We start from the raw sequence: 15,581 nt of genomic DNA, 5'->3' as shown, positions 1-15,581 counted from the left end.
AACTTGGACGCACCAAATGGTTTTAGTTTTCCCACACTTTTAATGGGATGATTCATTTCACTTTTACTCTGCCTCCTTGTTCTTTTACTGATGAGTAATTGCTCCTTTGCTCCTGCTTTGTTGATGCTTGCTGGGAGTTTTTTAATCAAAATGCTAACAAACAATTTTTGGTTAGCTGGCTTCCACAGCTGGAGTGGCTAACTGCAGGGTGCATGTGGTCCCCTAACAGGTTCTTTGTGGTTCTTTAAATCTTTACTGCTTCTATGTGTTACCTGCAGTGATGCCATGAAGACAAAAAGAGTTTTGTGGCCATGAAGACAAAATGCGTTTAGTGTCTCCCATTTTGGTTTTTTATTTATCAAAAATATCTATCTATCTATCTATCTATCTATCTATCTATCTATCTATCTATCTCTGACTGATCTCATAGGTCTCCACCGCAATATTGTGATGCTAACAGGATTTTGTGCCCACCCACACCAGCGCCTCCAAATCAGTCCATTTTATTTATTTATTTAAATATAGATTTTAAAAGGTAAATGGAACCCTGAGCAGGTCCAGTCGTGACCAACTCTGGGGTTGTGGCGCTCATCTCGCTTTATTGGCCAAGGGAGCCGGCATACAGCTTCCAGGTCATGTGGCTAGCATGACAAATCCACTTCTGGCGAACCAGAGCAGCACACGGAAATGCTGTTTACCTTCCCGCTGTAGTGGTAACTATTTATCTACTTGCACTTTGATGTGCTTTTGAACTGCTAGGTTGGCAGGAGCTGGGACCGAGCAACGGGAACTCACCCCATCGCGGGGATTCAAACCGCCGACCTTCTGATCGGCAAGCCCTAGGCTCAGTGGTTTAACCCACAATGCCACCCGCGTCCCTAAATATAGATTACTCACTGGTATAAGAGGTACTTTCACTGCAATACCACAATACTATTTTTTCTTGTCCCCCAGAACCCTCCCAAACCTGCCTCTATCCTTTTTAAAGTCGCCACTCCTGCTGGCCCTCTGCTCTGATTCTGTTATATCAAAATGTGTTTTTACTTTTAAAAATAAGTAGCCACACTCACTTTTATACTTTGGCTGTGTCGTTTTTGGCAAGTGGCCCCAGGAAGGTTGATCATGGATCAATGTTGCCCTCAGCCTGAAAGAGGCTTGACGCCCATTGTACAATGTCTGCATCTTGCCCTTTCTCTGGGTAGCATCCAGGTGGAGCTTTAGAAAATGGCTTTTCGGTGGATGTCCCACTTCCCAAACCCAATTGGCTTTGTAAGCAGACCGTAGCATGATGGGTTGTCTCCGGTCATTTAACAGTGGAGCAGCAAAGAGGGCCACATATCAGCTGCTACTCTGGGTGGGTGCAATTAGTTGCTCACGGTGCTCCCAAATAACTGACTCATCTGCAATCCCCACACATAACTGCTTTCACCCTGACTGGTGCAGAGGAGCTCACTATAGAGTACATCCACCAGAGCCTTCTCTTCTTCCCTGGCCAGACATGCTGCCCAAACATCAAGTTCCAAATGGCACAGCAATAGCTGCTACCAGCTCCTTTCCTTCCCTATAGGACGCCTTAAGGTCTACCACTCATGTTACACTTTGAAGGTGCAATATCTGCAGTAGTTCTACCAGCAGCAGCAGCAGCAGCTGCCGCCAGGTCAGAGAGAGAGAGAAAGAGAGACTGTGTGACAGACAGCTGTCTCTGAGTTAGTGACTTGCACGAGGAGGGCAAGCAAAACACTGCCCAGACAACAAAGCAGGAATGCCTTTGGGCACTGAGGAAATTGAGAAGGCTGGCCTTGGTGCTGCTGAACATCCCACATAACACCAGTCTTGATTGGCCCCCAGTACATTTCCAAGCACAATTCAAAGTGTTGGTGCTGACCTTTAAAGCCCTAAACGGCCTCGGTCCAGTATACCTGAAGGAGCGTCTCCTCCCCCATCGTTCTGCCCGGACACTGAGGTCCAGCGCCGAGGGCCTTCTGGCAGTTCCCTCACTGCGAGAAGCGAAGTTACAGGGAACCAGGCAGACGGCCTTCTCGGTAGTGGCGCCCTCCCCGTGGAATGCCCTCCCACCAGATGTCAAAGGAAAAAACAACTAACAGACTTTTAGAAGACATCTGAAGGCAGCCCTGTTTAGGGAAGCTTTTAATATCTGAAGGACAATTGTATTTTAATATTTTCTTGGAAGCTGCCCAGAGTGGATGGGGAAACCCAGCTAGAGGGACGGGGTATAAATAATAAATTATTATTATCATTATATTATTATTATCATCCCCTAGACTATGGTCAACTATTATAGTAGGGAGCTGCACATGTTAATGGGCAGAGGGATGAACACCCAGAAAGGAGCCCTTCACACATCTTCTTTCCAGGAGAGTTGGGTTTTGCAGCACACTCAGCGAGGTTTCCATTTTGAAACCATGCCAACAATTATGAAGCAACACGGGCCGAAATGGACCAGGCCATTCCCAGCGTAAAAGCTCTCTCCGCAAAGGGCACTCGCCAGAGCACTTCCCTTCACACCCGCCAAGCAAAACGTTGTTCTCCTTTCAAGCTCTTCCTTTCTGTGCCTTGTTAACATGATGCAGACAAGAGGCTGATCCCATTTGGTGGGCTGAGATAAGGCGGCTACAAAGGGAATTGTCACAGCTCTGGGTGTTCTTCCATCCTGAGCCCAGGCTGGAACGGCAAGAAAATGGAAACAGCAACAGAGGAAGGGGAAGGAGGGGAAGAGGGTGGGCTTTCTGAAGTGCCAGCTCTGTGATGTTAATTTGATTGCACCCATTTCAGCTTCTTGTCTACACTGATTAGCTGCATTTCACCTGAAGCATGAGATTAATTCAAATTGCATGGAAGCAATCAGTTATGCTTACAGAGTAGTGAGGGCACCTCTCCAGGCACACCCTGCCTTGTGCACCTGCTGACTAGGGGGAGCTCCTGAGCAAGGGAGTGCTGGGCCTGAGCCTTGCCTTTGCCCAAGAGAGAACAGTCTACACTAGGGCACTGCTCAGGATCCTGTCAAGGGAAACACGAACTGGGCAGCAGCAGCCCTAAGGACCAGACACCTGGAAGGCCAGTCAAGATGCAATGACTCTCAGGAAAGCCCTCACAAGGCAGTGTCCAGGAAAAAAATAAAACAGTACAATAAAACCACACAATGCCTAAATGATTATGACAACAGCAAAAAGGACAGAGCACATGTAACAAATGAAATCCAGCAACAGGGTCACTCAAAGACCTGGCCCTCTCATTTATAGCAATCCCATCCATGTTTCCCCTCTGCCTGGTAAGTGACCCTGAAAGGGGTTAAGAAGCCAAGGGCCACTCCTTCCCCTTCCTTGACTTGCTACCTGGATCTTTTACCAAGTAAAAGATGCAAAAGGTCTCCTGTTTAAGGACCCGTCTGAGCTGTGGCCCCTGCTTTTCATGCACATCAGCCTTCACCTGCCCCTGCCCCCTAACCAGAGAGCCCCATTAAGCAGCTGAAGCTTGTTGCCACAGGATGGCATTCCCCCCCCCCACAGCTGCAGAAGGGCCAACTCCTGAACCCAACATCCCTTTCTGCACCTAAGAGGCCTCCCCCAGCCTTTGGGTCCTCCTATCTTCACTACAGCAGCTCTGAAAGAAGCTGGAAACTGCTGACTCTGCCAAGGGTGGCCCAGGCAGAATCCGATCACGAACGAGGTTGCTTAACAACACTTCCAGGCCACCGTGTGGGGAATTAGCAAGACGGCTGCCCTGCCTCCTCTCGGCGCCACCACGATGTAGATTGATTGCCTGCTTTTATTAAGGACAAAGTGTTTTTTGATCGTGTGAGGGAATCAGGTCCCCAAGGGAACAGGAATCAATCCAGCGCTCCATTCCTTGCACATCGACTGCCGGGAGCCCACAGAGGAGAGCTCAAGCTCCGCAAGTGATGATAAAGGAGCTCACAGTGCAAACACAGGCGGCAATCAGAGGATATAGAGGCCGCCAATCTGCCAAGACACACGGGGCCCACCGCGACAAGCCCTTGGCTCGCAGCCAGAGAGGCTGAGGCAGCTGCCAGCAGACGGAGCACGTTGGCAGAGGAAGCAGTGCAGGGTTCACGTGGAGGGAAGCAGGTAAACCTAGCAAAGAGCCAGTGGGAAGGACAGGGCTGGGCACAAGGAGCTTCCTGGGTTCAACAAGTCCGGACTGCCAGACAGTGCAGTCACCCTCAGGCCAGGGATGGAGTTCCAGAGCCCTACATTAATCAGACGCCTCCACAGCATCTCAGGGGCAGAAGCAGCCCTCACCCCTTGATGGGCACCAAGGTAGAGTATTGGCACCCATTTTCCATAGCGGGAGCCCATTTTCCATAGCGGCACCCATTTTCCACAGAGGGAGAAGGAGCTCTCAGATTGTCCTGCCCAAGGCCAGGCAGAATGTGGGGTTTACTCATGAGTGTAGGGAAGAATAGGGAAAGGGGAAAAGAAAGACAGACAGACACACGGGGATGCTACAGCAGAAGGCCTGTGGGAGACCTGCATCTATTTGTACTTAGACCCCTGACAGGTGAACAGGCCTGGCCGGCATACTCACTTTTCACCGTAAGGAACATGGACTTGCTGATGTCTGTACCGACTCCATTGCTGGCCTGGCACAGGTAATACCCGATGTCCTCTTCTAAAACATGCCGAATGAGCAGTGAGCTGTTGGGCAGGATCTGGATACGGCCAGTGAGGGGGACCGGGTGGTATTGCTGGGGGTTCCCACTGCCTGGGAGGAAAGAGAAGGGTGAGAGATGCTGTAAGTGCTTTTGGCTGACCCAAAGATGCCATGGGGTCCTCTGGAGATCCTTTGTGCTGTGCCTAGCAGAGCCTGCACAATCTGTCACTGCCCGTTAAACACGTCCAACACTGGCAGAGTTGAACACCCCTCTGTCCCTTGCACGCAGCAGCTGCTACACCTGAACATGCCCCCTACTGAAGGCAACCCCTATAGAAGATGTGTTGCAAGGATGGTTTCAATCCCCACCAGTACAGGCTTCCCATTAACAAACCTGAAGGAAGATTGCATGGGTGGTTGGGGGCAATATTGAAAGGAAATACCCAGCAACGTACCTTTAGCATGTTTCCACATGACTTTGGGAGGGGGGTATCCATCAACAGAGCAGTTCAACACCCCTGCTTTGCCATAGATTCCATCTTGATTGTTGGGCTGGACAACAAAGCGAGGGGGGACTGTGGAGAAGGAGTGCAAAAGATAAGTACCACCAGGAACAGCAAGCTCACCGCCCATTGCTGACATGTCTTTCCATTCCACATGCACACACACCCTAGTCCCATGCCCTCAAAGCTCCTAACTGGTCTGAAAGACAAGATGTAACCACCACCTCTTGGGCAAGGCCTTTTCTGCTTTTGCAGAACTGAACGCCTGGGTGACCTTAAGCTTTCAATTTTGAAAAACACCAGAAGAATCCAAAAGCATCTAAGAGGTTAGCAAGTTATTGTGAAGAAGACATCACACAATTCTCCACTCTCCTCTTTAGTTTGCACATATATGTGTGCATGTGTGCAGAGAGAGGCACCTCTACAGAAGTGTGGAGGAATAAGCCACAGAGTCACCACAAAACTGTTGTCATGTGCTTGGATATGGGAGGGTAGAACCAGAGTTTCCAAAGCAGGATAGGTAAGAACATCAGAAGAGCCTGGCTGCAGCTCGACTGGTCCGAGAGGAGCCAATCTAGTTGAATGCTCTGCTCTCACAGTGGCCAACCTGAAGCTTCTTCTTGGCTCAGAATGTTACTAGAGAATAACAATATTGCTGGGTGAATTGGGACTAATGCTGTTGTTGCCTTCTAACATACCAGAGTTCTAATAATTTTAGAATTAGTGGAAGTGAGGGAGATAAACAGAGGTTGTAGATAATATTATGGTGTAAAATAAGTATTGTTAGAAATTGATGACAAATTAATTAAGAAGAAAGATTTGGAGAGAATATAAAAGGTTAAGATGTAAAAGATATAGAAAAAGGTAATATTAAGTAATAACTAGAAGAATGTAAGATTTAGAGTTTACTACTGAAGGTACGTAAAGAATCGCAGAAGGAGGAGGAATGAGGAAGTCAATAGATTAGTAATAAGGGTTATAACGTTTGAATTTTTGTTTTTATATTTTTTGTACTTTTTGTATTGTCATTTTTTTCTGTTTTGTATGTTTTTTTTGTTTTTTTGTATTTTTAAAATGTTTTTTTAATTGTTTGAAAACCTTAATAAATATATTTTTTTTAAAAAGAGTTCTAATAATTTGACATATTTATTTCTCTAGCAAGCTGTAGGTGGCTTGCTTTTAAAAATGAAGTACAGAAAAGCCAGCATGGTTTGTCAAGCTACTCTAACCTGTTTTTGACAGGGTTACTAGCTTAGTGGATGGTAGGAACGTCGTGTACATAATTTATCTTGATTTCAGCCAAGCACTTGACATAGGCCTCACAATATTCTGGCTAGCAAATTGGTTAAATGTGAGTTAGCTTAATACTACTGAAGATTTGGGGTTCTTTCTTGGGTCTGGCATAAATCCCCCATTCAGAGTTCACATACACCAATCACCCTGCTTGCTAGTCGGGAGTGCATCACTTGCACTCTGAATGGATATTTTACCCCTTTCCTTGAACTTGGTTGGCATTTGACCCTGCATAGTAATGGGGGAATGCCTCTCTCTGGGTGACCAGGCTTCAATTGCAATACACCCTGTGGAGAAAAATATCTGTTCTCCTGCCCTCCATTCTCCATTACTGCTGAGCAAGGCAAGCAGGTATTCCAACCCAGGTCCTGAATTTACAAGCCCAGAAAAAGTTCATCTGGCAAAAAGTTTGAGAAATCCTGGTGATGATTTACACCAATATCCATATCTGCTAGCAGCGGGGCAGTCAGCCATCAACCCTATCTTCAAAAGGAGTTAATCCCCTTTATCTGATGAACATGACATGTGTTCTGATTGATTGAAAAGAGTCAGGTACCGCTCAAACCTTAAAAATGGACTGTGTAATGTAGCTTTTTGTCCCTCACATTCCATCTTCCATCACTGACCATCAGAAAACCTGCAACTGACCACCTATATTATGTAATGCATGAGGAGACAAGAAGCCTTTTTGCAAGTAACTAGATTCAAGCTAAAAGAGCACATTTTATTTCCATTCTGCTTTGTCCACTTGTCTTACTCCTTTCCTTTTGTTCTCAATAAAACCTCATATAGGTGGCCTGCTGGGGTCTGAAGTGTGTTTTCCCAACCTCTAGGATTCTGGTTATCCCTCATGTGCCTGTGTCATTTGATTAATGCTACAGGAGTGTAAGGTTGGAGTTGTTAAAGAACAACAGGTTGCTCTAGTCTCTTGCTGGGTGGGAAGGTGGAGGCGGAGAGACAGACAGGCAGAGACAGACAGAGAACATGCTCTGATTACTAGCTTTACTCCCTAAGTAAACTGACAGGATCTGGCTGGGAAACATTGAGTGTGTTGTCTCAGGATCCCAGACACCCTTGAGCAGGTTCCTCTCCCGTTTGCGTGCTGTAAACTTGACAGGGACTGATGGCAGCAATTACCAGATAGTTAAGATGCCAATGGTCTAAACTGCAGGGCTCTTGTGCAGCAGTTGTGCAAGCAAGGGTGCAAGATGGCTCCCCTAGCTTCCCCCCTCTGTTAAATGCCCCCCCTCTCTTTCTGCTTCGGACATCTGTTATTCATTAAGGAGCTACCAAAAGATGACTATGATGGTCCCCCCTTGATAAATTGACACTCCCAGCTCTTCAGGCAGTGGCAGGGAATGGCCTGGCTTATGCAGGCAGTGCATGTCTGGGGCACCAAGGCTTGTGCTTCTGTGCCCTTTGGGAGTCTTTTGCCCTCAGAAGAATGTAGAGAGCATATCCTGTTTCCTACAGTGGCCAACCAGACACTGACAGAAAACCCTCAAGCAGGACTTGGAGGAAACAGAGGCTCACATGTGCACACACAAGCACAGTTCAGCCCCCAGCAAGTGGCATTCAGGGGCTGCTGCCTCTGGCCCAGCAGGTTCCATGCAGCCATCATGACTAACAGCTGCTGACAGACCCACCCGCCTTCCTTCCTTCTCCTCCATGAATTGTCTAATCCCCTTTTAAAACTGTCTAAACGAGTGGCTAGTGGCCATTACCTCTGGGGCAGCGAACTGCAGAGATCAATTGCGAGGAAGTACTTATTCCCAATTAAAAAGTTCACGTTAGCAGCAGGTGCTGAGGAAGACTGCCCTCCCTGCCTGAGACCATCCTGGAGAGCTACTGCTGCCAGCCAGAGTGGAACAAGCTGAGCTAGATGGACAAAGAGCCTGGCCTGGAATAAGGCAAGGGCAACTTCCTGTGCTCATCCCCCACTCCTGCCCCATCTACTCCAATTGATTTCACTGGATGGGCCAGAGTGAAGGAAGGAAAACTCCTCCCACTATCCATAAAGCTCTATTGGGTCACCTTTTCCTAAACTTCAAAGCCCCAAATGCTGAAGCTCTTCCATACAGAGCAGGTGCTGCAGCTGCCTGGTAGTTCTGTCCACTTTTGTGGGCAGAGAAGCCTCGTGATGCACCTTTGCTCCTCTCCTGCACCACAGAACTGGACTTTTCTTTCCTTCACTAGAGGCCTTAAACCACCACCTTCCACTCAGTTCACGAAGCCAGTTTCCCCACCCCAACTGGCACTTTGTATGGCCCTCACAGCTTTCCACAGGACATTTTCTCCACTCACCTTAGAGATCAGAGTGACGATCACCCCACACTGGGCAACTCTGCCAGTGGCTCCTGAAACCCAGCACATCAAAGCCCAGGGACCAACTACTCACCTCGAACAATGAGCTGCCGTTCACGGCTGACGGTGGCAGCATCGTTGGTGGCAATGCAAGTGTAGTTGCCGTTGTGCTTGAGGGAGACGCTGGAGATCTGCAGGGAGCTCATGAACTCCTTGCTCTCGATGGTGACGCCGGAGCCGGAAAGGATCACCTGCCCGTCTTTCCTCCACGTGATGCGGATAGGCATGTCACCCGATGAGACCACGCATGGGATGTACAGGAGCTGGCCGATGGAGGCCGGAGGGAATTCGAAGGGTTGGATGAGAGGCGGGACTGCCAATGAGAGGAGCACATTGATCATACCTGTTCCCAAATGACTGGGAAGCCCAGAAAAAGGAGATTTCGTCCAGCTCAGCCTCCGAGGAGAAAAAGAACTTAGGCCCAGGAGACTCTGCAAAGCCCTGAGGAATTCCTTACCCTCAGCTTCCCATGTGAAGAAAGGATGAATTTATAATTCAACTGGACGTATTTCCTTTCTGTGTTTTTTTTAAAGGTGGGGAATGTGGGGGGTGTGACAAGGCTGCAGTAGTGAGTAGTGCCTCTTTTTGGCCACCATCCCAGTGAGCTCAGGACAGATATTTGGATGGGTTGGTGGAGGTGTCTCCTGGTTCACAGAATGGCCTCTTAGTTTCTTGTACTCCACTAACTCTTCATCACTCCTCTCAAACTCTTTTTTCTCTTTCAGCCTGCAGTACTCACCCACTTGAAAGGGGTTCAACAAGATAAAAGAATGTGGAGCACTTTGAACACTCTTGCCAGGTGAGCAGCAGGCATGCAAAGAGATCAGATCTGCAAAGCAACAGTCGGCTTTCCTCACACCCCATCAGGAAGAGAATTCCTTCTCTTCTGCAGCAGCCTTAATACCCCCACTAATGCCATTGCAAAAGGACTTGGAACTGGTTCCTCCAGGGACCAGAATGGCTCTCAGCTGGGAGCCCCATGAGCCCCCTAGGAATAGTACTAGATACACTAGATTCCCTCAAAGAAACATTGATGGCAGTCACTCAAGCAAAGTAGGAATGCAACTCCTGACAAGCAGAGACCACTGGTGGTTCTGCCCAAAGCTTCAAAGTAAGTTGGGGACACTGCCCTCATGGCAATTGGACCAAGAAAGATTTAAAGCCCTACCTCATAAAAATAGACAGAATCCCCATCCCACTGACTGGGGTGGCAAAAGCAGGTGTGAGGTGAGCCATCTCCCGAAGTAGCAAATGACAGCTCTTGCTGCTCTTAAAGGGGGGGGGGACATCCTGAACAAGAAGCAAAGCAAGTGAATTGGAGAGGAAGATCAGCTCCTGACCTGAGTGCAGCCTTGGCAGCGGATGCCACATTTACAACTCAGCCCTGCCAGCCAGTAAATCACCCTTGATCTTTAAGGGGCCCAAACAAACAGAGACGTCTGCTGTGTTAGCCTCCCAGCTTTGGGTGTGGGCTTTCTCACCAGTCCTGCCTCCCCTGCCAACTGAGGTCCTTTCATCCCTGTGTTACTCCAGTAATGAATACTGGTTGCTCCCTTGCCTCTGCTAGTTCCAAAGGCAAGGACTTCCTCCACTGCTCTCCCATCTGGGAGAGGGGAAGGCAGCGGGGTGCTTTGCCCTTTTGCCCCTCCCACAAAAATCCTCTTCCCTGCAGAACAGTCTTGCACCCTTGCAGCAGTTCACACGGAGCAAGGGGCTCCCGGGCTTCCAAGCAAAACCTCTGCTCAGCACCATCCTATAAAGATCAGCCTGAAAAGGTTCCTACAATGGGGGAAGAAGGGCAGGAGCAAGTGTCCGAGAAAAGACAACGCCTCAACTGCCTTCTGCAACCAGGGAAGAAACCCTAAAGATTCTGAGAACAAAACTGTGAGTGCCACCCTGCTGAAAAACAAAGCTCGCCCTGAAAAAAAGAGGCTTCAGTTGCTGTAGTGAAGGGAGGCAGGCTCTGAAGAATCATTTGTAAACTAAACTAAGCTCCTTGGAGGAAAACTAGAGGGGGAGTGAACATCTTGACTGGTTTTCCAGTGTGCAAGCGCAGGCATTGAGGTCTGCTGGCATCAAGACAAAGGAATAGGGAAAGCCCCAATACTCCAACTACCACCTCCCACACATACACATCCAGACAAGATGAAGGAGCTGTCAGAGCCATCTCTGGGTCCAGTGGAAGCACCATCCTAAGCAAGAGAGGGCTTGTAAGAACTAAGCCATGCTGCTGCTGCAGCAGCAGCAGCAAGTTCTCACAACAACCAGTGACCTCCCCAGCCCATGCAGCCTCTTGCCTGTCTCCAGGACACTTTGCACCCTTCATAAACTGAGCAGGGCAGCAGCACATGGGAAAGGGAGGCAACACCCACACAGAGCAGACCACTTCGCTCAAGCTACCCTGTTTGTGAACCTTTAAAGAGGGCAGCGCCTGAGATGGAGCTCAATCTCAGCAAGTCACTGGGATGGAAAGGACGGGATTCTCCACTACTGCAATTCATTAGGGCTGATGGCTCCCTGAATGGGGCTGAATAATTGATGGGCTGGAGAAGCTTTTAAGATGTTCTGCGTGCTTGGAAGACAGAGAGGATTATTTTTTTAAGAGCTACACACTGAAAACCACCAACAAAGGTGCTCTGAGCAAAGGTTAGATGTTTTAATCTGGTATGTTTACACTGTACATTCTGCTCTGCTGCTTGTCAGGGGAAATGGATACTCCAGGGCTGGCGACAGCCTGGGAGGGGGGCGCACCTGGGCCAGTAACCGAACTAATGTGTAGGCAGGGCAGGAACACAAACCCCACATGGTCCTCTCTGCCCAGCTCACTTGCCTTTATCAGAGGAGGGGGGGGTCCCCTCTTCCCTGGGAGACAAAGATGCTCCTTCCATCCCCACCCCCATTCCACCAACCTGGGGCAGCTCAGAGGAGATATTGGTGGCAGGAAGTGAACCACAAGGTCACACTGCACACAGGGAGGATGGGTCAACACAGACGCCTCTGGCATGCCAAACACAAAGACTACTGGGGTAGAGACTGATGGGACGACTCTTCAGCAGGCTGGGTTGCAAAGGAGGGCAACAGAATAAACAGTGTAGCCTAGTGTGCCCAGGTTGCCCGGTCAAATTGCCCTGAGCATTGTTATTTATCTATTATCAGATTTTGATCCCGCCTTCCAAGGAGCTCAGCGTGGCAAACATGGAACTCTTCCATCACTACGCTGGCCTGAGACACATGGGCTGGTCCATCACAGTCACCCAGGGAGCTTCACAGCTGTGGGGGAACCGAATCTGGCTCTCCCAAGTGCTACTCCAACCCTCTTAAAGAGTGAGGCCCTTTCAACAGGGCTGTATAGTTTGCGGTTTCCAATTCAGCTGAGCTCCTAGAACACACCCAACAGCAAAGCTTGGAAGAAGCCTCTGTGTTCACTTGCTTACATCTGAGAGGAGGCAGTTCCCTCTCAAAGCCCTCCAGTGCCAGAGAAGGGTTTGGTAGCTGGTTCAAAAGAGCAACACCCCACAGCCAACATCTGAGCCTGAGAATCCCACTTGGCTTGGCCAAGGTCCTGCAGTCTTCAGGCTCCCACCTGATCCTAGTTTTGAATCCCATCCTTTCAGCTGTGACTGCCTACCAGCAGAGAAGGCACAACCGTAGCAGCAGCATGTCCAACTTTCCAGGAGCTGGCTGAGCCATTGCTTGGACTAGACCTAGAGGGATGTGGACAGCACTAGGTGGGAGCTGGAGCTCCACCAGCCCTGCTGTGGCTCCTGCCTCCAGCCACTCACCTTTCACAGTGACATGGACACTCTGGCTGATTGAAAGCTGTGGCTGAATGAGGACACTGCATAGGTACTCCCCTTCATCCATTCCCTTCTGGACATCCATAAGCTTGAGAGTGCCATTTTCAAAGACCACTTGCCGGTGGTTGTCAGGCAGGAGCAGTGAGTCCTTGTACCATTTGATGGAATAATATGGGTAGCCAATCACCCTGCAGTTGATGAAAGTGTCCCTTCCTGCCACGGCTGTAATGTTCTTCATTGCGCGGATGCTGGGGGGGCCTAAAGAGAGGGAGGAGGGGGAGGAAAGGAGCAAGCTAGGTGAATTCCAAAGGCAAAAGGCTTTTGCACGCAGCAGACAGAACTGGAGGCAAGGTTGCTCAGCAATTGGCAGAAGGTGCAGCCTGGGTGGCTGCATGGAGAACATCACAAAATGACTTTCCATTAAACCTGTACACATCCTTTGAGGGCCCTGCTAGTCCATGGGGCAAAATACCCACACAGTGCCACATCCCCAACCCTAATACCTTGCAATGTTCAGTTCCATCTTGAGAGCCCCTTCGGCCAAAGGACTTGGCCCTTTCACCATCCTCAGACTCAGAGGGTGAGTCCACAGCAATAGCTTCAGGCTTACAGAAGTTAAGACTGCATAAGGACATAAGAAAAGCCTGCCACTGGATCAGGCCAAGGGCCCATCTGGTCCAGCATCCTGTCCTCAAAGTGGTCAACCAGATGCCTGTAGGAAACCTGCAAGCAGAACCTGAGCCCAAGAGAACTCTCCCCTCCTGCCGTGTCTGGCAACTGGTATTTAGAAGCATATTGTATTTGACTGTGGAGGCAGATCGTGGAGATGGAGCTAACTTCCATGAAATTGTCTAATCCTCTTTCAAAGCCATCCAAATTGGTGGCCATCACTGCCTGTTGAGGAAGCAAGTACTATAGTTTAAGTAGGCATTACGTGAAGAAGTACTCTCTCTTTTTTGTATCTGCCCTGAATCTTCCAACATTCAGATTCTCTTGATGAATCATGAGTACTAGCATTAAGAGAGAGGGATACAAACTTTATCCACTTTGTCCATGGCATGCATAATTGCATAAGCTTCTATCATGTTACTTCTTGCTCACCTTTTCTCTAAACTAAAAAGTCCTGAAAGCTGCAACCTTTCTTCATAGGGGAGCAACTTTAGGGAGGTGGAGCCACCCACACTACACGTCTTCTCAGCAAGCACAAGGGTTTAGTTCGCTGGTGGGATATCTTCCCACCGCTATTTCAGTAGGAGAGACCTTCATCCAGCAGGGTGCAACTGAAGCTAATGGAGGTCTTTTTCTCTGCCCTCTGCACAGGAAAGCTTTTAAGTGGACTTTTCCTGCCTTGATCTGCCCTTGTATCCCAAGCCTGGACTCCTTTTCGTGACTTGGTTTCTCCTGGCATATTATGACTTGACTTCATCAGTTGCAACCAGCTTCCCTTGTGAGACTCAAGTGCCCACAGAACAGGATGCACAGCATGATATGGACATGTTCTCTTACAGTGATCTCCTATTTTCCCAGCATATAGAAACCTACTTGTTGTTGGAAAGGGTATAACTTGCCCTTTCCACCCACTGTATCTTCCAACAGTGACCTTGAGTTCTATGTAGAATATGGAGAACCCACAGTGGAGGCTGCCAGGATCTGACCTCAAGGCAATGCCTTGGTTAGGAAAAGTTGGGTTTTGATTAGTTCTTTTTTTATTATTATGAGAGTCTGTTGAGTTCTTTAACGACCAAGAAATCTGCCACTGTGCTTACAGAGCCTTTAAATATGTCTTTAGGATACTTTGCTTAATTTATATAGCTGTCAATCAATAAATATTCCCTAGCTGCCTTCAAAGTAATATTAAATAAACTATTAATAATAGTTAAAATCAATAATAAAAGTCAGCCAAAAAAAACCTTCCTTACAACAGAGGTAGCAGAAAGCAACTTAAAGCTTGGATTTAAAACATACTTGATGAATAAAAAGGTCTTCATCTGACACTGAAAAGACCATGGAGAAGGTGCCAGGCAAGCCTCTCTGGGGAGGCTAATCCATATCAGAGGTGAAAAAGGCCTTTTCCTTGGTAGTCACCTGCTCCATTTCATTTGGTCAGGATCAGGGCCTCCAAAGAAGCTGTTAAGGTTTGGGTAAATGTTTTCCAGAGGCAGCAACATTTTGTGTAATCTGGTCCTAAGCTAGGCTTCCTCAACCTCAGTCCTCCAGATGTTTTTGGTCTACAGCTCCCATGATCCCTAGCTAGCAGGACCAGTGGTCAGGAATGATGGGAATTGTAGTCTCAAAACATCTGGAGGGCCTAGGTTGAGGAAGCCTGTCCTAAGCTATCTAGGGCTTTCCCTGCCATCTCTCTAGATCCCTTTGCCTTCCTGGAGCTTCCATCACTTGTAACATGTCAAAATATAAAATCACCAATATATATGCTGGGATCCTTGCAAAACTGTCCTGGTGGCCAGGAGTTCCACCATCCTCTAGCAGCACTTTACTCTGTAAACTGCTGGATTGTCTTGTTGTGAAACAACACTGCAGAGAAAATAAAAGGGGTGGTGGGTGGGGGTGGGGAGCCACAAAGAACAAAGGGGACATTCTACCAAACCAGAACCAAAACCCAATGCAAGAAGAACCTATTCTGATATTTAAAAGTAGACAGGCACCTCTTACGTTTATTCGCGCTTGGTATTCGGCGCTGCCCACCGAGTTCCGCGCGGCACAACGGTACACCCCTCCATCCTTGATCTGCGGGCTTGTCACGTTCATGTGGCTGACGGTAGTGCCATCTGACATGGTGTACTGGTTGGTGCGGTGGCTGCTGTCCCTCTGAATGGGCTCGTCATCCAGTGCCCATGTGACAGTGGGTGGAGGGGCCCCCTTGGCAGCGCACATCAAGGAGAACTGTTCACCTGGGTTCACCACCTTTTCACTGAAGGATGAGATGATCCGGGGGGTCCCATCTAAGAGAGGCCCACAACAGGGGGAGGGAGTT

General features: G+C 48.6%; 1 protein-coding gene across 1 annotated transcript in view; it reads right to left on the bottom strand.

The window, feature by feature from the left end:
- Positions 1 to 15,581, bottom strand: part of DSCAML1 (DS cell adhesion molecule like 1) — a 160,541-nt gene that overhangs the window by 33,875 nt on the left and 111,085 nt on the right. The window contains exons 7-11 of the mRNA XM_060268502.1: positions 15,253 to 15,549; positions 12,575 to 12,847; positions 8,827 to 9,105; positions 5,088 to 5,207; positions 4,567 to 4,743 (exon numbers count right to left, since the gene is read on the bottom strand). Of these exons, the coding sequence (XP_060124485.1) occupies positions 4,567 to 4,743; positions 5,088 to 5,207; positions 8,827 to 9,105; positions 12,575 to 12,847; positions 15,253 to 15,549 (1,146 nt within the window). The remainder of the gene's footprint in view (positions 1 to 4,566; positions 4,744 to 5,087; positions 5,208 to 8,826; positions 9,106 to 12,574; positions 12,848 to 15,252; positions 15,550 to 15,581) is intronic.

This window comes from Zootoca vivipara, chromosome 15, assembly GCF_963506605.1.
Source record: "Zootoca vivipara chromosome 15, rZooViv1.1, whole genome shotgun sequence".
Taxonomy (NCBI): domain Eukaryota; kingdom Metazoa; phylum Chordata; class Lepidosauria; order Squamata; family Lacertidae; genus Zootoca; species Zootoca vivipara.
Note: the sequence above shows the minus strand (reverse complement) of the source record. Positions and strands in the feature narration are given on the sequence as shown.